Below are 21907 nucleotides of genomic sequence, written 5' to 3'. Positions count from 1 at the left end.
GCCCATTTGCTAACATTAAAAATACCTTTTAAAAATCTGCCAGTTGCTATTGTAACAACATTTTAACATCATTCCCCAAACACAAACATATTCTTCTTTTTTTAAAACACCCTGGATTATTTATTTTTAATTGTTCCTTCAGCAGATGTTGGAGTGATTCGGGTTGTAGTGTAAACAACTCCTTTAAGGAGAGATCACAGACCGCCGCACGCACCATGAACCGAGGGCAGGCAGCGCTTGTCAGGTTTTTACGGTAGCGGCTTTGGCCCACGGGGGGCAGAATTTTTCCTGCTTTTGTGTATGTGCAAAGTTCAATTAAGAACTTCAAGAAATGCTTAATCTTTATCTATTGAAAGCCCCAGCATGTGGCGCGACGGGGTGAGCCTAGAAAGAAAATCATGGCCCCCCGTGGAGAGGGGAAAAAAGAAACAGCAGTTTAAAAGCTGAGAAGTTGAAAGGGAATGAACCTTGCCAGCGTTTCTGGTCGGGGCGAAGCAGTTGTGCTGAGCTTTGGAATGGAGGCGCGACATATGTGCCTCAGTTGGACAAAACGCTTCTCGAGTCAAATCAACTCGCTAGGCCCGCGTGTTGGTGCAAGGTGGAGGCCTGGATAATGAGGGACAGACTCCTCGAGAAGCAGCGCATGGATGATGCTACATAAGTATGGAATTATATACCGCATTTTCACCATTCTGTTTAATGAGAGCCGCCACCACAGCGAATCACTTGCCACACAGCCGAAATGGGCCATTAGCGATCAAGGGAAAATTGTCTTTGCCGCTTTCAGCAGATGGAGCAAATATTTTACAAAGCAATTTTACATACCAAAAACATTTGTGTGCCTTGGTAATGCTGGCTGTTTTACATTATGTTACCTTCTACGGCAGCATAATTTTCCATCTCATCGAAGGCAAAGTTGGCATTTTCGATTTTTAAATTCTCAATTAACAATTAAACATGGAGTATTAAGGCAGTCCTTAAACTTTAAGTAGGTGTGGGAAGTAGTTTACGACTTGCTGGAGACATTTTCATTTTTTTCTCCATCCCCTCAGCGTATTTTTGCACTCTAAAGAGGGACGATCACTAATGGTCTAAATGGAAAGGGATGAGTGAAAACTTCACTACTGATTTGCAGAATGAAAGTAACCAGCGCACAGAGCGATCAGAGCATTTGCTGGCTTAAATGTCCAGCACAGATTGTGGGTGCACGGTGTGGCCCACCCATTCGTATCAGTTTAACATGTTTAATATTCAAGTAACAAGAAATCTAACCCAAAATGGCTTTGAAAATAAAGAGGATGTATTATCTCAGCTAACTGAAAACCCAGAGATTGACGCTGGCATCGGACAAGGCTCAACACCACCCAGTACCGTCTCCCCTCTGCACTGTGCATAATGTTCGCTCCATCCTAAGGCTGACTGTCCTCAAGGCTGCACCATGGGCTGCCAGTGGCTCCTGGAACTTGTCCTTGGTCAAGTAGCTCCTAGAGCTTGTCCTTGGTCAAGGTCATAGGAAGACAGAACATCTCACCAGGTAGCATTGTCAGAAGCGCATAAAGCTTCTTGCTCAGAAGAACCCAGCAAGTGCTTCCCAACACCTGATTGGCCTAATTGGGTCATGTGCCCCTGCTGAGACAATCACTGCGGCCAGGGTATGGCTTTGCTCACCAGGGGCTCATCCTTAGATCTGAGGGTGGAGTCACTCTCAATCAACTTGCATAGCTAAGAATAGGCTAGGGACAGTTCCTGAAAGGAAGTTTGGGATATCACTACCTGGAACTTGCGGACAAAGATACGGGGCAGCCAATAACAGATGTCCTCTCTACCACTTTTCATAAATTTGATACAGACTTAGCATCCCATGTGGATGGTCCAGTCTGACCCATATTGACCATTTATGCACACTGAGGGCAGGTGCAGACACAGATCCCTTTGCACTATGGCAGACTGGTAGCAACTGGATTTGAATCCCAGTTTGCTACTTCATGGCTGTGTGACATGAAATGGAGTTGATGATAACTACTTCAGAGAGTGGCTTTGAGATAATAAATATAAAGCTCCTGGCACAGACCTGCTACATGGTAAGCTTTCAATAAGAGAGAGTTACTGTTTTACCTAAAAAGTAACTATAATGGTAAAAAAAAAAAAAAAAATGTCCTGTGCAAGCAAAGTAACCTTCCTAAATTCACCCTCAAGTTAGGAACCCCTCCCTTCTCTCCATCCCTGTGCCACTAGCCACTTCAGATCCCAAGCACCTTTCATGGAACCCACGCTTTCCCTGTGAAAGAGGCAGCAGGGATGGTGGCTGGAAAGGGCTCACCGCAGAGCCAGAGGCAGCCTGCGAGCTCCTGGGGTCTCCCTGTAGGACTCTGTTACACGAGGCCTTCGTCTTAGGTGGGCCACGTGGCTTCTTTCAACTCTGACCATCTCGCTTAGTTATTCAAGTCACTGTCTTGTCCTTTTGATCTTATGTCACCCTCCATTCTTCCATTTAGGGATCTCAGAAGGCTGTATAAAACAGAACCACCTAGGTGGGTTCTCATTTGAACACCACCAGACAGTGTCTGATGTGAGAGATTGGGGGTGATTAGCAGAGAAGTTAATTTTAGTTAATTCACCACTGCAGATCCAGGAAAGAAGTTTCTGAAGTAAAAGGAGCATTGGTGGGACTGATATTTAGAGCATTCTCATTTGTATTTCCTCTTCCTCCTTGCTCATCCTCCCCAATACACACACACACACACACACACACACTCTTAGAATTTACTTGGGAAACTCAAGTCTCTGGAGTTTGAAGTAGTTTTAGTCATTGAGGGCAATATTAAATTGGATATGCCAGCAGTTTCCCCTGAGATATCCTGAATTTCTTCAGTCGAATATCTCTTCCTTCAAATTTACAGTTTCTTGATAGAAAAAAGAGAGAGAGCTGAGAGGCAAGGTCCATGCTTGATAAGAAGAAATCTGTAGGTGCGTCTGGCCAGGCCTATGCCTTCTGCAGATAGCTTGGAACCCTCCAAGGTCATGACTATCAGTGCACTGAGGGGTAGATACGGATGTTGGACAAAGGGTGGCTTGGCTGTGCGCTGGCACAGATGTGGCCCAAGTGTCTCCTGGATGGGAACTGCTCTAGAGCTGTTAGCTCCACAAAAACCAGCAGCTAATGTGCATTGCCAGGGCCAGCGCAATCATGATGGAATGAAGATCTGGAATTGATTTTTTTTTTTTCAAAAAGTAAAGGGTATTTTTCTAACATTTATTTATCACCCATAAGTTCTAGACTTTCCTTTCCATACCCTTGAGATGTCAGCTCTAAACGATCTGCTCCCTGTGGGTGATAAACTCTGAAACAGTTAGGGGTAGTCCATTGCCTTGATGTGACTCAGTGAAAAGAAACTTTCTAACTGCTCGTTTCACAGGTATGTAAGGCAGAGAACCTGTGCCCCAGTTGCTGGCTTATAAGAGACATTCTGCACACACACACACACACACTCTCACACACACACTCACACACACACACACACAGAGTTTGCAAAAGTAATAGAGGCGGGGAAGAAAGCAAACTAGGACTGGTTCCCCCAACTCCACTGTTTCCTGTCTTCAGTCATGTGTTGAAAATCACCCAATAACAGAATCTGACAGCTTGGCAAGCAACCTTACACAACCCTCTTCACTCTAGGGGCCTCTGCTTCCTCTTCGTAAAGCAGGGGAAATAACCCCGTGCCGGCCCACCTCAGGGTGCCAGTGTCAGGACCGAGCGAGATGATGAATGTGACAAGAGAAAGTATTTTACAAATACTGTTCTGATGACTCACGTGGATTTAGGCGCTTGCCTGGCGTGATTTTGTACGTCTGTGTCTGGGTGAATCAGCATGTACCTAAGTTTATTCCGACCAGAATAAACCCGAATAGCTATAGATCTTCCCTTATCAGCATCGGCCCTTCAAGTTGTAATTACATTTGAACTATGCAAAATGACAAACACTAGAGAACAGAAACCCCGCAAACCGAGAACTTGCATCTGACATCTCTTCACTGGTACTAAGGACGTTCTAAGCATAATCCTTCTGTTTCCTATCAGATGCTTTCAAAATAAAGAACTAAACTGAACAGTTAATACCACTCCTCCTCCATTAGTCCTCTGCATATCTTTTTCTTAGAGAGTTCAGCGTGGCCCCAAGCTGCCTGTGTGTGCCCCAGCATCCCCTATTGAATATCACCCTGCCAGTGCCTTCGGCTGTGTATTTCTCATGATGGGACACAATTTCCACAGCAAACTTTCCTCTAGGAAACTTGCCCCCTTGCTGTGGCTTTGTACACAGTGCAAAGGCTGCAGATCGAGGCAGAATGGCTGTCTTCGTAGGCAGAGGCGGGAAGGGCAGCCCGACAGATGCCTCTCACAAGCCACAGCCTTACAAGTTAATTATTGGCCCTCACATAGCATGTTGCGTCTGAGGCGACACTTCATAAATGTCACCTCATTTATCTTCCCATTGCCTCTCAGAAGCCAGGAATCTCATGAAGTCCACCCCAGAAGAACTGGTGGTTCTTAGGGGGTCATCCCCCAGGTGGCACCTGGGCAGCACGGAGGGAGCCTGTTTCACATTTTCCCTTATTCTGTAACTCCTGCTGTTCAGGGCTGGGTCCCTGTCTTTATCACCGCCAAGATTCACTCCACAAACATTGAGTGTTCCCTGTGCCGAGCACCGGGGAGACTGACCCCAAAGCCACTGACCATGCCATTAAAGAGCCCCCAGAGAGCTGGAGAGTGTGGAGAGAGGCCCCCGACTGGGGTGGCACAGGAGGCTTCCTGGAGGAGGTGTGACTGCACTAACTCAGAGAGGGTGAGGAGGCATCAGCCGGGGAGGAAGATGAGGAAGGAAAGTGGAGGAAAGAGACTGAGCCAGAGCAGTCTGGGGTGAGGCTAGAAGCTAGAGAGGGAAGAAGTGGGCAACATTAGGAATTAGCGGCCAGGTCACAGAGCGCATTTGTGGGTGTCATACTGAGGAGTTTCAGCTTAATCCTGAAACTGATGGAGATCTCGTTTCATGATTTAGGTGACAAAGCTTTCACCTGCTCCTTCACTGCTCTCCTCCATCTCCAGCCCACCCCCCCACACCAAACATATAATTCTTTTTTCCTTAGTTCAGTTAGGCCTGACATTCTGTAATTTTTTCTCAATTTTTTTATTTAATACAAAATTTACCATCTTAACCATTTTTAAGTCTACAGTTCAGAGGTATTAAGTACATTCATAATGTTGGGCAACCATCACCACTGTCCATCTCTATTAACTCTCATAAAACTTAAACTCTCTACCCATGAAACACTAACACCCGCCTACCCCTGCCTCTGACAGCCACCATTCCGCTGTCTGTCTCTGTGATTTTTGACTACTCTAAGTAGCTGTGGTTTTTGGTATGAATGAACAAGTGAATTATTTCTCTTGGACTATCTTGATGTGACAACAGATAGCAGATCATGGGATAGATGGTTCAGAAACAGGGCAGAAAGGGCCCTTTAATCAGGGCAGAACAAAAAGGAGGTCTCCACTGCCCTGGGGGCCTGCTCTGCAGGGGTTCCTTCCTTGACACTCAGTTTTCCAAGCAGGTGGGGAACCCACAGACATTCCTCACTGTCCCAGCTTTGGGGCACTGCATGGATCACGGGCACTTCGTCGTCTTCTGTAGGGTAGAATGGTTTTAACTGAAACAAGTACAAAACAAAAAGAAACGTGGGTTTGGAGGAAGGAACCAAGAGGGAGTCCAGGTTGTTGGAACTGTGCATTTTGTATGCATGTTTATGATTTAGATGCAGGGCCTTGGGGAGATGAGGTAATGGACGGCAAAGGGCAGAGAAAATGTAAATTGAGCAGGACTCGAAGTGGGAAAGGCCCTCAGCTTTGACAGCAACTTCCCCGCCTCCACCTCCCAAGGCAGAGGCTCGCTGCGGGAGCTGGCTTCCCCAGTCCTTCTCAGCAGACCTCCCCGACTGTGCAGAGCCATGCTGACCGAGGGCGGGCAGCCGCCCTCTCCCTGCCTCTTGGCATTTTTGTTTTGTATGACAACCACTTACGAAGCTAACTGATGAGTCTCTCCCAGCAGGATTTCCTGGACTTTTCAGAAATCATTCAGATTGTTGGGACCTGCCTAGAGTGCACTCTCAGATACTTGTCGTCCACTGTAGATTTTCAGAGGGCACTGGACCCAGAATGAACCAGATGTTCCAAGGAGCGTGGGGGACGGAGGAGGACAATCTCTTTTTAATGGCAGGGAAATTGAAAATAAATGACTATACCGATTATGCCTAAGACCCCTCCCAGCCCTACTTGACGAAGCCGATTCTTCTCTGATCCTTCCAAATTACTGATGTTCACTCACAGATTCAAAAGTTCCCCAGCAACCCAAAGCAAGCCTGAGTTTTTCTTGTCAACCTCCCATATTTTGAATATGAATCCTGCCTATCAAAATGTTTTGTATCCAGTGCCCCGCCCTCCTTCTGGCAGAAATAAAATCTGAAGAGGTGGATTCTATCTAAAAATTGTTAAATAGACTTTCCAAAAAATAAAAAACCAAAAACAGATTGTCCTGACATACCAAGTCTTTTCATGTCAAGAAGCTGGGTTTCTTATTCATTAGAAGGTTTCTTACTGTTTTCATGTTGACAGGAGGCTCTGGAGTTTGGGGTTGTTGTACGGCAAAGTGGGGCCAGCCTCACACCTACTCAGATGGGGCTGTGACCTAGTGGGGAACATCGGGCAACTGAGGCCAGCCTCCCTCCCCACCTCGCTCTTCCAACCTGCCCCCTCCTAAATCCCACCGCTTTGGTGTCAGTCCTGGTTCAAGGCTTGGATCCCACAGTTACATGGAGGCCCCCCCGACCCGGGGGCTTACAGAGATGAAGGTGCCCAAGAAAGACGCTGCCAACTCCATCATTTGTCCCAGAGTCAGCTCTGTTAGGGTCATAGGATAAAAACAATCTGATCTGAAGGATCTTACGGAAAAGGTGGCTAACCCCACCTTTTACCCAGTGGGAAACTGAGGCCCAGGGTGGGGAGGCCCAGTGCCCGAGGACACTCTGTTTGTCAGGCTGCTGTGGGCCTGAAATGGGGGTTACCTGATGCCCAGACAGAAAAGACGATAGACACAATTAGCAGCAATATTTAGGAACAAAAGCACTTCAAAATATGAAAACTGAAATGGCTGGAAAAATAGAGAAAATCTTCAAAATGGCTTTCTGACTCTGGGTAAACAGTAACCACATTTTTTTTGCCTGTTGGAGGCCTGGTTTTTAATCACTCCACAAGCAGTTTTCATTTCTGTAGTAAAATTGCTTGTGGTTCTATTTAATTTGTTTCTGCAGGAGCCAGCTTTGGTGAAGATCTCCGAGGAGCTGGCGGGCATTTTAGCACAGCACGCACAGCCAGTCAACAAGAAACGGTTCCCCACGTGGAGCAAATTCCTCCAAACATTTCTCAGTCAAGGTAAATAAGACTGCGAGGCTTCTGCTGAGGATTGCTCTGCACAACCTTGAGTTCTAGTTTTGGGTCAACCTGGGGCCAATTTCAATACCTTGCATCTCTTCTGTTGGTTTAGAAAGTGCTCCTACAAGCAGATCTTCTTTCTCCTTTAAACTTGACATAAATATTTATCTCACATCAGCCTCAAGTAAACAGGAATTGAACATGCCAAGCATGCCATGCATAGCGAGATTCTGGCCTTTTTTTTTTTTTTTTTTTTTTTTTTGGCATCACAGACTTCTCCTGAGAGGTGGGCTTTGGAATCAGATGACCTGGGTCTGGATCCCATGCTTGATCTTGAGCAAGCTTCTTAAAGCCTTGGAGGCCCAGTGTCCTCACCTACTTCACAGGGTTGCTGGGAGGCTTCAATGAAATTCAGTGATATGGAAGTTTTTTTTTTACCATGGAGCCTGACTCAAAATAAGTCTTTAAGAAATGCTAGTTTCTCCTTCCATTTCCTGGAAGATAGAAATGGTCTCACTTTCAGTTCTAAAGGCAGACTTTTTAAATAAGGATCATCTGCAGCTCTGGAGCAAAGCCAGTCTCTGCTTCTTTCCTCATCCTCCTAACTTCTCAACTTTCTAACAACACTAGGAGGTCAGTGGGTGAGGGGATGAGTGGAGCAAACGATGCTTATCCCCAGCCGTGGGGGTCCTGTGGGAGTCCTCCACCGAGGCACGTCCACACGATGCTCCTCACTCTCTAGGACCTTACAGGTAAGGCAGATACTCTTACACATTTACCCCCCATGAATAGTAAGAGAGATCTGTCCACTGTACTCACCACTGTCAAGTGATAATGACATTATATTAACAATAATAAATTATAATACCATAGTAATATTATATTAGATAATGCCAGCAGCAGCAGCACAATGGCGGGAAGAGCGCAGGGAAGATAACTTAATAAGCCCAGTCTGTGCTGACTATGTGCCAGACACTATTCTAAGTACACGTAGATTAATTTATCTGGTCCTCACAACAGCCCTATGAGGTGGGTACCATTATCACCCTCGCTTTATAGAGGAGCAGACTGAGGTACAAAAGACTAAATTCACTCTGTGAAAACATACCACTCTGTGAATACAAATCACTCTATGTCTACACAGCAGAGCCAATAAATAGCTACCCGTGTTGCTCCTGGAGTCTCGGCTGGAGCCAGTGGGTGTAGTTAAGGGAACCCCTCTTATCTCAGGGTGTGAGATCGCATCAGAAAGGACAGGTCTGTTGGGTGTTGGAACACACGGCAAGGCAGAGTGGGGTGGAAGGGCACAGTGAACACTCTGCTCGTGGATTATTTCAGCAAGGCGTCAGGTGGCCTGCCATCTAACAAGAATGCTGAGAAAGGATTCTTCACTGGTGTGGGGAGAAGAGGCGTGGGGAGGGGGCAGTTATGCTGCATGGCCTTCAGTGTCCTCTCAAATCTAAATTTCTGTGAGTCTCCAAGTTTCCACATGCACCCACTGCCAGAAAAGTAAAACTAAAGGAGTCTGCCCCATGCTTGAGTGGAAGAAAATAAGGTATGCTCAACAACAACAACAACAAAATGGTTAAGAATAAAGGATTTTCTTCGGTTAGGAGGGGAAGACCATGAAAGATCTTCAGGTCCATATAGGACAGGAGGTTAGGAAGTTCCCAGATCTTCCAAGGTCAGCCTGCACACTCTCCTCTGATCTATTTATTTTCACGTAAGCTTTGTAGATTAGAAAGAGTCTTCCCAGGCACCGTGGCACCTGAGCTGTGTAACCACAGTGCCGGTTTACGGGAGGCAGAACAAGCTTTACTGAGCCAATTTCAGAGACGAAGAAACAGGCTTAGAGCTAGGACGTGACTGGGGCAAAATCACACACGAACACATGGGGAGTGGGAACACAGTTCGATCCTACAATTTGAGCACGTCTCAGAAATCCGGTTCTGGTCAAGTCACGTGTTTTCCAACCTCTGCCCGGCTCTGAGCCCAGTGCATACAGCAGGCCCTGCATAAAGTGTGCACTGGGCGGGGTCGTCCTCCCGGTTTCCTGACCCTAAGGCCACCATCTCCTGCCATCTTCCCCTCTGGCCTGTTTCTTCTCATTTCTATTCTCTCAACTGTACTTACGGCCACAAAACGTGCTATAGATTCGATTTCTACATAGTCATGGGATTACATCAAAGGCAACACATTTTTAAAGAGGAATGAATTGCTTTGAAAGGAGAAAAATTAACAGTGAAAAGACTGTGGTCATGTCGCTAAGAAGATGATACAAATAAACTACTTTGAAGTAAAATAATCTGGTAACTATAATGTGTTTTCACTGAAGCACCATCTTTCAAAATGTAGGTGATGGCTAAAGCCACAAAGTTTTCTGAGTCAGAGAGATTCAATAGGTTTTGTGGGGGTTTTTTGGTTTTTGGTTTTTTGGGTTTTTTTGCTAATTTTTGTGGGTTTTGTTATTGCTGTTCCATCGACTTTACGTTGCTAAATCCCCAGCACCCAGTATTTAGGTCCAGCACAGGACAGGAAACTTCATTTGAAGAAAAGCACATCTCAAACCAACCAAAAAGATAAATTCATTTTCCTTCTGAAACTGTTTTCTTTAGGACCAACTCCAACCACATTTATAGTCATTTAAGGAAAGCGCCTTTCATATAAAGTAACAGATGGCTGCATCTGAGAACTGTTAAAATCTCAGGGTTTAACCATATATGCTATTCAAAGCCTGTGGGCAGAGGTCATCTCCCAGCAAATTCCTGAAACACAGGCCAAGTTTATCTTAATACTGTCAGGCTCCAGAGGCTGCCTTGTCTAGAAACACTTAGTTGCTTTTACTTGTAAATTATGTTATCTAATTCTTTACGAACAATATTTAATTTTTTTCTATAAAAGGGATGTATACAGTAAGATTTATAAGTTAGGCCTAGAAACAGAAAATGGGGCCATGTAATTTTTGTGGACACCAATGAGCTAGGTCACAAATTTAGCCAGGGCTGATACGGCTGCTATGAGCATCAAATTTGCATCTGTGATTTTTGCTATTCAGAGCAAAAGGTACAATATGATAAATTATAAAGCTCCCTTGTCAGCACGGAGGAAGCTTACCTGTTCCTCAAGAATGGCAGCATTGGGGATGGGAAGGGACAGACTGGGAGTTCGAAATTTGTAGATACTGACAGACATATGCAGAATAGATAAACAAGATTACACTGTATAGCACAGGGAAATATATACAAGATCTTGTGGTAGCTCACAGTGAAAAAAAAGGCAGCAATGAATATATGTATGTTCATGTATAACTGAAAAATTGTGCTCTACACTGGAATTTGACACAACATTGTAAACTGACTATGACTCAATTTTAAAAAAAAATGGCAGCATCTCCTGGCTCCTTATTTTAAAACAACTGCCTATATATAGAAGGCCTTTGGCTGACATAATGGTCAGTGTTCTCTTATGCCTGACAAAAGCCCTAAGCTGTCAAAACTTCAAAAAGCAGGGAAAGCTGAACAGAAAGAGCACTGGTCATCCAGGTACAAACTGTGGACTGTGGGCAGTTAATTCCCCCTGAGAGATTTGCTACAGTCCTTGGGTTCATCGTTTATGTAATGAATGGGCATAAACCTGGTGATGTTTACAGTGTCTTCCTAATTACGATCAAAACTACCATTCGTTGAGTCCTGCTGCTTGCCAAGCATTGCACGAAATACTGTAGATGTGGCATCAGGAGGATTCACAACAATCTGGGGAGGTAAGTCTTATTATGCCCATTTTAGAGATGAGGGAGGGAAGTTCAGAGAATTGAAGCTACTTGCTCGAAGTCTTACAAGATACATCAGATGCACGCTCTGAGCCTGAGTGCCTCCGCCAAAGCCTGGCCTCTTTCCTCCTGCTCTCAATGGGCATGGTCCACACAAACTCATCCTCTCACCCACTCCGTGCTTTTCCCCTACAGGAGGCGTGATCGAAGCATACCCACCTGCAGAGAGTGTCACCAACCTGACGGTGGACATGCTGATAGAGCCCAATGGAGAAATCAGGGTGCTGTCAACGGGGGACCAGTTTCATGCTGAAGGCCCCTTCATCTCCTCTGGGACCACCATGCCTCAGACCTCAGTGGATCCCCAAGTTCTCAGTTCTTTGTGCCTCCAAATTGGAAATGCTTGTAAAATGAAAAATGTGGTTGGTTACTTTTCCATAGACCTGGTGACTTTTATTGATCCAAGCACCATGGAGCAGCAGGTAAGTCGACTTGATGCCGTGTGAAATACTAAAATACGTAAAGACTCCACACCGTCCACCCTCGTGCAACAGGGACTGTGAGGGGGTTTCTGAGATTCACAGCTCTTCTGATGAGCTGACTGTAAATTCAGCATTTACTTGGTCCATGCAAATTCGAGGGAGACCAGGCTTCACATCAGTAAATACAGGACCAGTGTTATCCCCCCGAGCAAAGGATTTGCTGCCCGATGGGTGTGGAAGCCAACATTATGGCACTGGCTTTTGATAAAAGAAAAGGCTTTATTCCGAGGTCAGCTGGCAAGGAGACAGGAGGCAGGCTCAAATCTGTGTCTCCCTGATTTGGGGTTTGGTCAAGCTTATATGAGCTGAGGGGGAGGGTTGGGATGTGGAGCAGGTTTCCATTGAAGAAGGGCTTTAGAACACGTCCATTTATGGTAAAGTGTGGTAAGGGGACTTCAGCACCGGCTCTTCCTGGACAGTGGGTCCTTCACTCTGAAAGGGCTGCAGTGTCCAGATTCTGGTCATGTCCTGCCAGTCTTTTGGTTCCAGGGGGGTAGAAACTTTGGTTCCAGGTGTTGTTTGAAGTCAAAATGTTCCCCTCTGTGCATGCTTTGGCTGTATGACTTGGCGGTTCTGTTCTGTTGTCTCTAAAAAACAACTCAGTGTCGTGTTAGGAACGAGCTCGGGCCAGGTTTGGGCTGGTTCTGCTGGCACACCAGGGTCTTCTCACTGGGTGCGGCTGGAGTTTGAGTGACCGCATCTCATCCCAGTGGGGCCTCAGCTCTGCCCATCAGTGCTCTGCCTGTATCTTATTGTGAGACTGTTTTAGGCCATCCAGGGAGTGAAACTTTCTAGAATCTGTTCTTAGATAGAAAGTCAATCACTAGGAAGGAGGTAAGAGTCCTTGTTTCTGTTCCTTTTCTTATCAGTAGTAGTAATGGTTACCAGCAACTTAGGTGATCAATTTTCCTTCTTAAAAAACTATATTGGGAAATATTTCATAAATATAAAAAGGTCTCGATCCTAATACGATGAACCAAGACCACCTCAGCCCAGTGTGCTCCTTGCCGGCCTCCCTCACGCGGCCCTCCCTCCTCCCAGAGGCACCTACCATCTTACACTTGGGACTTTCATTCCTTTCCGTGTCTTTATGCTTTTATCGCACATGAATGTGTTGCTCAGGCAGGCGTGTTTACCTGATGCACAGCAAGCGAAGATTTGCAGCAAAGAAAGGGTTTATTCACAAGGCAACCAAGCGAGGAGAAAGGGGAACAAGCCTCAGATCTGCCTCCAGGGGCTTGAGATGTTTATAGGATAAAGAAGCAGGGTGGACCTAGGCATGGGGAGCGTGGGGACAGGTGACTGGAAATAAGAAAAAGGTGAGGGACTCGTCATTCCGCATGGGCGTAATGAAGCTACAGGCCACGTCATGGGAGGTGTGTTCAAAACAGAGGCACTTGGCGCGATCTGAGGATGGAGTTTTCTGCCCTCTGATGCCACAGTGTCACTGAGCTGACACTCACGCATGCCCAGTTGGAGGGTGGGTGGTCCTATCCAGCCTTAACTGCCTCAGCTCGAACTGGACACAGGTGAGTCCAAGTTTCTGGAAAATAACTCAGGCAAACACCTGATTGTTTAGACTACATGCTGCTTTGAGGACTTACAAGTTTTTATTGTAGCAACAATTAAAACGACCTTGATTAATGAAGGCAGATTACAGGTGAAACGGATTTAATTGACGATTACCCAGGGTTTCAGATGTAGCCATAAATAATAGTTTAATTTTGTTTATTTTTAAACTTTTTATAGATCATAACATCTTATGTATTATTATTCTACAATATGCTTTTATTTCTTCAATATTTCATCTGTGACCTTCTTTGTGTGCACCTGTCTGGCTCTGATGTATAATAAGTCTAGATAAATAATTTTTAACCTCTTTTGCTTTGCCCCCTCCGACTGCACCCGCCACCCCCCAACAAATGGTAATGCTTAAATTCACTAGTACTTCACAAGACTCGTTTTTCAAAATGCTCAGTTCCTCCTGTGTTAGTGTTGGGTGACCAGAACTCTGTCTAAAGAATGAAGTGGCCTCCTGCCCTCCCTCTCCTGATACCCTCTGGCCATCCAACACTGTAAATGCAGTTTAGTTGTTTTATATTCATTATTCTCGGTTTTACAATCCTCCAATTCAGTCAGATGATAGTATCAAAGTGAGAGTTTATGTTTTGAGCAGTTTTCAGATTGTTGAATGATCACTTTCCATTTGCCTTCCTGAGCCCTCCTTTGGTTTCTGCATTCCTCTATCAGGCTCACACATGGAGAGAGAAAAAGACACGAAGGGCGTTCAGGAATCGACCTACGGGGAGGGAGAACAGGAACAGTGCCCTTTGGCAAAAGAGCTGGGTGGCACGGAAGCAAGGGGAGGAGAAGCCAGAAGCTGCCCTCCCCAAATTGGTCATGAGAAGCAGGGATTAAATCTGTGATCCCTGAGGCGGTAGGGAGGATGGAGCTATGGAGACAGCTTACTTATGGTTTTGATTTATTCAAGTTTGGCATGAAGAGAATTTTCAGTGAGAGGTATCTTCTCCCAACACTCCTGTTTCAGGGCTTACCTTTCCCAGCTTCTGGGATAAAGGTTCCACCCTTCACTTGGCTGGTCCCATGTGCCTTGACAGCCTTTGCTCACCCTAACTCCCTGCTTTTTTTCTCTTTCCCAACCCCCTTACTTGTCATTCTACCTCCTGCCACAGGGCCTTTACACATGCTGCCCCTCTGCCCGAAATGCTCTTGCCTCTTCTTTTTTACCTAGTTAACCCCTTCCCATCTGTCATATTTCAGTTCAAGCCACATTTTCTTAGGGGAGCTTTAAAGTCACATTCCCTGTTGTAGGTTCTCATGTCATCATGTACCTCTTCTTCATACCACTTGCTTTTGTTCCAATTTTAAACTTATTTGCGTGATTATCTGATTAAAGCTGCTCCCCCTCTATAGTGTAAGCTCCTTGAGATGTACTCTTTTTGTTCCCCAATTCTCACCACTATCTCTGCCCCGGCACAAAGTAGGTGTTCAGTGAGTACATAAATATTGAAAGAATGAATGAATGAACAATAGAGGTATTCTAGCAGACGCTGGAGGCTTTTAGAGAAGAGCTCAAACATTAGTTGATGAGTGAGATAAATAAATATTAACCCAAGATTCTCTGGTTTTATCATCCTCCTTGTCTCTTCGCATTAATACTTCAGGGTATGTCCGTTTGTGTTACAATTTTCAGTAGAACATTGGAAGAAGTTCTCAGCACACCAAAAGTAGTTTCTATATTGGCAAAGGAAGTATGTTAACTCCCTGTATATAACAGATTATTTGCAAAATCACTAGTAAGTACTCTTGCCACTTTGCAAGAGACATCACTTCAGAAAACACTATTTTCTCTTCTAATTTACATGCATTGTGGTCCCAATGAAGAGACTGGCATATTATCAACCTCTCATTCTTTGCTGGTCTAACGGGGAAATGGCATCTGTTTTACTCAGCATTTCTATGATTATTAGTGAGGATGAACATCTTTTTATAAATTTCTTAGCCATTTACATATCTTGTCTTAATTCCCTTATATCTTTTGCCTTATTTATTTATTTATTTATTTATTTATTTATTTATTTATTATTGACATATAGTCAGTTTACAATGTTGTATCAATTTCTGGTGTACAGCATAATAGTTCAGTCATACATATACACACATATATTTGTTTTCATATTCTTTCTCATTATAGGTTACCACAAGATATTGAATCTAGCTCCCTGTGCTATACAGTATAAACTTGTTTCTCTATTTAATATATAGTAGTTAGTATCTGCAAATCTCAAACTCCCAATCTATCCCTTCACAGCCCCTTTCCTCCAGGTAACCATAAGTTTGTTTTCTATGTCTGTGAATCTGTTTCTGTCTGTAAATAAATTCATTTGCCCTTTTTTAAGATTCCACATATAAGTGATATCATATGGTATTTTTCTTTCTCTTTCTGGCTTACTTCACTTAGAATGACAATCTCCAGGTCCATCTATGTTGCTGCAAAAATCATTATTTTATTCCTTTTCATGGCTGAATACTATTCCATTGTTACTACAACTTCTTTGTCCAGTCATCTGTCAATGGACATTTAGGCTGTTTCCATGTATTGGAAATATAAACAGTGCTGCTATGAACATTGGGGTGCATGTATCTTTCATTCAATACATGCCAAGGAATGGGATTGCTGGATCATATGGTAAGTCAATTTTTAGTTTTTTCAGGAATCTCCATACTGTTTTCCACATTGGCTCCAGTAAACTGCATTCCCAACAGTGTAGGAGGGTTCCCTTTTCTCCACACCCTCTCCAGCATTTATCATTCATGGACTTTTGAATGATGGCCATTCTGACTGGTGTGAGGTGATACCTCATTGTAGTTTTGATTTGCATTTCTCTGATAATTAGCAACATTGAGCATTTTTTCATGCGCCTTCTTCATGTGTCTTTTGCCCCTTTTAAATTGGACTATAATATAAATGCTGATTTGTAGAAGCTCTTTATGTATAAGAAACTCTTATCCTTTGTTACACATATTATAAGTATCTTTTCCCAGATTTTCACTTGTGGCTTTTCTTTTTTTCCAGCATATTTCTCCGCCATAAAATCACTGTGTTTTCCTTTGCAATTGATTAGTAATCTTTTTGTGGAAAGGTGTTCCAAGCATACACCTGTGTCTTATTCCTCATCAAATTTCCACACAAAACTTAGTATCCACTACCAACTTTCTCCTGAGTCAGCCACCATGATGACAGTGGTAATTTTCTATTTCCAACACTCTTTCTACATACACTAGTTGGAAGTCTACTGCAGGGGAGAGTCTGTCCTTTTCCCACCTTTTATTTATGTATGTATTATTTATTTACATACGTATTTTTACCAGTTTGAACTTGTGAGTTTCCAGTCTTTTAGGTCAATTATATTTTGACACTTTCGTCATTTTGGTGTTCAAGTTGTCCCAGATTTGGCTAGTGGGAGACCCCTTAGGGTGGCTCTGTGTCCTTTTGATGTGTCCCCTTTATCCTCTGAGCACTGTCTTACTTTCTAGCACAACGAGATGTTACAGGTTCATTTTACCTTTTCTCAGATCCAGACCTAGGACCAGCCTAAGAGCTCTGGGTCCTTTTAGCGAAGGACGGGTAAGAAGATCTGGGCTCTTGGTGGTCTTATTGCTACTGGAGTGTCATTGCTTCTGGCTTCTTTCAAGGAACAGAGCTAGGAATTACACGCGCTATATATGTACAATACACATACACACAAGCATATGTTCACACATATATTCAGACATGCATGCATCTATAACCATTTCTCTACCTATTAATGTATATATTTTAAAACCATGCATTCCTGCCAATACTTCTAATTCCAATCTTAACACTTCAAGATTCTTTCTAGATTTCCCCTTTTCCACCCTTAAAAAGAAATACCTTCTCCAACAGTGAGAAACCTGTGTCTGTTTATCTTCAATATATCTACTTATTTGCTCAATCAATTTATTTCTTCAGGGTAACCAACCTCCCAGCCAATCCGGCTGTGTTCTTCGCCTACCACATCTGTACTTGGACACTGAACCTTACCATTTGTGTCTCAAGTTTATTTGTTATGTTCTTCAGCACACTAAAGTTTCAAATAGTCAAACTAGCTCCTTTTCTAAGTTACTATGTTACCTTGAGCTTATCTCTTTCTTTCTGTCATCTTCAGTTTTCTCATCTGTAAAATGAGTCGGTTAGCTTATTTGACTTCTGAGTTCAAAAATTATTTATTTCAATAATATTTTCATAGTACCTCTTCATGATGTCTAATGCAATGACAATTCCATGATAGCCAGTTGATTCATGGACTTCTGGAACTTCCAGAACACCCAGATCTGTTGAGCTTACTTATATTTACTTTTGGGAAATTCTAAAGGAAAGAACAAGTGTTTATTGAGCATCTAGTATGTACAAGACATGATGGTAGGTGCTAGAGAGGCCGCAAAGATGCAAAAGAAGTGAAAACGCCTGCCCTGGGGGAGTTCACAATCTAGTTGGGGAGACAGACTTGATAAATGAATTACAAGAAAAAGCTTAGGTGACAACTACATAGAACAATATAAGAGACATCAAAAAGGCAATGCCAATCTAACTGTCTTCTGTTTGGAGCAATCAACAGAGGTTTTTACAGAGTAGGTGGGATCTGAGCTGAAAGATAACTAGGATTTAAAGGAGGGTAAGAGTGTGTTCCAAGTGGGAAAGATGTTGTGAAGGGTGATGGTAGAAATGCACAAAACACACAAGGGGATAAAAATGATGCTCTAAGTCTTATAAACAACACATCTGACCTGTCTCATATAAATGTGCATTTATATATCACTCTCCAGTTCTTTTTATATAAAGTCACTCAACAAACAGACTGGCAAAGATGCTTTCTTTTGAAATCCTCAGATTGAAAACTGTGTGTTTAGATCATTGTAAACTTTTGAAATAGCTATCTCTGTCAGAAGCATTGATAGGTATTATTTTTTTAAAAGGAAAGGAAATCTAATCTTTGAAAAAAGAGTTTAGATGAAAAACAGCTGCAGGCTTCCAGCAATGGCCCTTCCTGGACACGTAAGGTAGCTACAGAAGGAAATGAGACTTGTTACAAAGTTCAAATTATGAAGAAAGAGAAAAATGGAGACCCTGATATATATCAGAGAATATCTCATATATTCTGAAAGCTGTTTCAGTGAGTTTCTAAACACAAATGTATCAGCTTAGAATAGGAAAAAAAGAGAGAGCTGAAAATACGTTCCTTGTGATGGATAATGGGTTCTGGCCCCTGTATTTCCACTTACCAGTCGTGATACTTTAGACAACTCACCGGACCTCTTATGAACCTCATTTTCATTGACAAATGGTGAATCCCTGCCCTCCTTCCCACTGGATGTTCTGAGAGGCTGAGCAGATATAAGGTGCTGTTCTTATTAAATCAAGCAGCATAATCACATGTAAAACTGTCGCCCGAGCCCTCAGCAGGTTCTCAAACTGTGAGTGGAATCTGAATTGAATTAGCATTACTTTTAAAAGTCAGTGAACATTATCAGCTCAAAGTGATATATAAGCATCGGAAGTGAATATATTTATTTCAGGGAGTGGAAAAACCAAAGTCTACAGAAATATCATAATTTCTTCTTATTATTTGCTGAATACCCAGCACCTAGCACCATGCCTAGCATATAACAGACTCACGGTAAATATTTATTAAATAAATGAATGAATACTTCTCTGAATTCCCCTCTAGTACTCTCATTTGCAAGATCTTCCTATCTTTATCTTCAAGATATACAAGGTATTCACCAAGGGACCTCAGTGAGATTTACTTTTTCTCTTTAGGGAAGGTATTTTATTTATACATGAGATGGTTAACAGTGTATGTCTAAATTAAAATTTAATAGGCCTTTAGTATAAACAGAAGTGCCTGTTATTCAATGTTTTTAAAATGCTGTAATAGGCACACTGTAAATCACAAGTTAATACCTAATGAAGGGAAAATCGATCCCAAGGGTTTTGAAGCATCAAAGTAAAAGACCTGTCCCTTTAAAAGGTCTGCATCTTTGTGTCAATGAAAGAGACCTGTAATGTGCAAGTGATACTTATGGTGATGGTGATGGTGATGACTTCTGCAATACGCACAAAGACAATGATGACAATAATTTTTACAGTGAAAATGACAATTCTGTTCCTTAACACTGATGATGCAGGTAAACTAGTGGCCAACTTTGCTATATATAATCTTGCCGTATGTGACTATCCTTAAATGTTGGGTTGGTCCCCTTACATTGTAAACCTCAACCTTCAGAAAGATTGAACCCAAGCCTAAACAGCAGCTCTTGGTTAGAACTTTGGTTCCACACAGACCAGACCCCTGTTTACATCTAGTCGCTGCACACAGGATTTCTTCAGATGACTGCTCTCATCATGGAAATTTCTGCTTCCTTTTGAATGAAACTTAGACAATTCTCTCTGGACTTTGCGGTCTTTGACTAACTTTAATTACCAGAAACACTGCCAGGGAAGGGCAAATGCAGCCACTTGCACTGTATCGTGCACTTTTCAGGAGATGCCACAGCTCTGCAGGACTCAGGAGGGCAGCAGGTAGGGAGAAAGGAAAAGTCTCCCTGCTAATGCTAAGAAAAACCAAAACACTCTCCGCATGCATGTGGTTACGACTCGCCCACCAGTATCACAAAAACAAAGCTGAGTGGCCCTTCCTACTTCCCAGCTGTTAAGACTTTTTGTGTGATAAATTTTCCCTTTCAAAATTGGTCCTTAATGTTCATTTTAATTTAATTTTATCTGGACCATAATGTTGGGGTGACAAAGTACAGGGTGATTTTTTCTGGGCCTTACCTATTTCTTAAAATAGCCCTGAACCATCCGTCCCTCACCATGTGGCACTAATTGCCTTTCTCCCTGATCATGTCCGAAGTGCTCTGTAGCACAGGCAGGCTGACCTGCTTGGCGGCTCCCACTTTCAATAAATGCATCCTCCTCCTGCCTCCACATGCTACCTCCACGCCTACAACTGGCCTTTCCTTTCCCCTCTGTCAATATACAACTTCCCTTCTTTCAAAACATGTTTCAAAATCCAACTCCTCATGGAAACCCAACTTACTTAATCCCCCTTCAATTGCCACTTCATTCTCTAGCTTCTAGTCATTGTCTAGCTTCTCTGAGCTAAGGTAATACTGATGGCCAGAGTAACTTTTTTTTTTTTTTTTTGATTGAGGTATAGTCAGTTTACAATGTTGTGTCAGTTTCTGGTGTACAGCACAATGCTTCAGTCATACATGAATATACATATATTCATTTTCATATTCTTTTTCACCATAAGGTACTACAAGATATTGAATATAGCTCCCTGTGCTATACAGTATAAACCTGCTTATCTATTTTATATATACCAGTCAGTATCTACAGATCTTGAACTCCCAGTTTATCCCTTCCCACCGCCCTCCCCCGTGGCAACCACAAGTTTGTTTTCTGTGTCTGTGAGTCTGTTTCTGTTTTATATAGAAGTTCACTTGTCTTCTTTTTTTTTTAGAGTAATTATTAATGATAATGTTAACTATTTATTGAATTTTTGTCATGTGCCAGACATTCTGGTATGTATTTTACACGTAGCCTTCCTAATCCTCACACCCTGAGAAATGAGTATTATTCCTAATTTACAAATGAGGAAACTGAGGCTAAAGTGACATGTTCAAAGTCACACAAGGACTAAGTGGCAGATCTAGGGTTCAAACTATGATTCAGCTGCCTGCTGAGCCCATGGTCCTTCTCTCACAGTAAATATTCCCCCGGTACTGCATTGAATTGATGGTGACTTCCTTTGTAAGCCTCTCCCTCCTCCTCAGCCACCATCGCCAAAGAAGATGTATGTTTCTCTTGTATCTCCTCAATATGCTTGTTGAATTGAGTCGAACAGCTTAAAGCCAGAAAACACATCTCCTATTTTTTTTTTAATATATTCCATCCTTGTGCTCAGCACATAAGGTAATCATTAAATGTTAATGACTAAGCGCAATGGAACAAAATCAGTGTTGTGGTAGCCATTTTTAAGCTTTAAGAGTTTAAATGAGCAAGCCTGTACACAGCACCACAGCTGGGAGCGCCATATTGCCATTAAGCCAGAAGGTGGATTCACGGGATGGGAACATTGAAAACAGACACCACAAGAACGGTTAAGTCAGTTTTCCAAACCACTTTCTACAAGTAGCTACTGCTTTTCCCTCCATAATAATTTCACAATAATTAGCCTGCTAGGTGAGAAATCCCAGGCGAAAACCTGAGTATTAGGGGAGTTTAAAACAACCACTGAGTGTCACGCTAAGGTTGGAGGTGACGTGGGCAATAGGAAAAGTCATTCCCAGCTTGCTGGTCAGAAATGTAAGAGAATCGCCAGCCAGAATTCTATTAGGGGTTTTGCCTTTCAGGATAAATGCCTTTGTTCTTGTCATTATGTTGATGAAACCCAATCTCACATTCCAACACATATGGATACCAAAATGTGTGTCTGGTGAGGAACAGTGTCTGATGCTATCAATTTTTGCTTCCTTTTGCTTTCTTTGCTCCTAGCACAAAAT

At 43.0% G+C, this 21907-nt stretch overlaps 1 protein-coding gene across 1 annotated transcript in view; it reads left to right on the top strand.

The window, feature by feature from the left end:
* IQCH (IQ motif containing H) overlaps window positions 1-21907 on the top strand; it is a 120726-nt gene that overhangs the window by 60623 nt on the left and 38196 nt on the right. The window contains exons 8-9 of the mRNA XM_074366593.1: window positions 7360-7480; window positions 11445-11731. Of these exons, the coding sequence (XP_074222694.1) occupies window positions 7360-7480; window positions 11445-11731 (408 nt within the window). The remainder of the gene's footprint in view (window positions 1-7359; window positions 7481-11444; window positions 11732-21907) is intronic.

This window comes from Camelus bactrianus, chromosome 6 (genome assembly GCF_048773025.1).
Source record: "Camelus bactrianus isolate YW-2024 breed Bactrian camel chromosome 6, ASM4877302v1, whole genome shotgun sequence".
Classification (NCBI taxonomy): Eukaryota; Metazoa; Chordata; class Mammalia; order Artiodactyla; family Camelidae; genus Camelus; species Camelus bactrianus.
The sequence above is the reverse complement of the archived record's forward strand: the minus strand, read 5'-3'. Positions and strand labels throughout refer to the sequence as shown.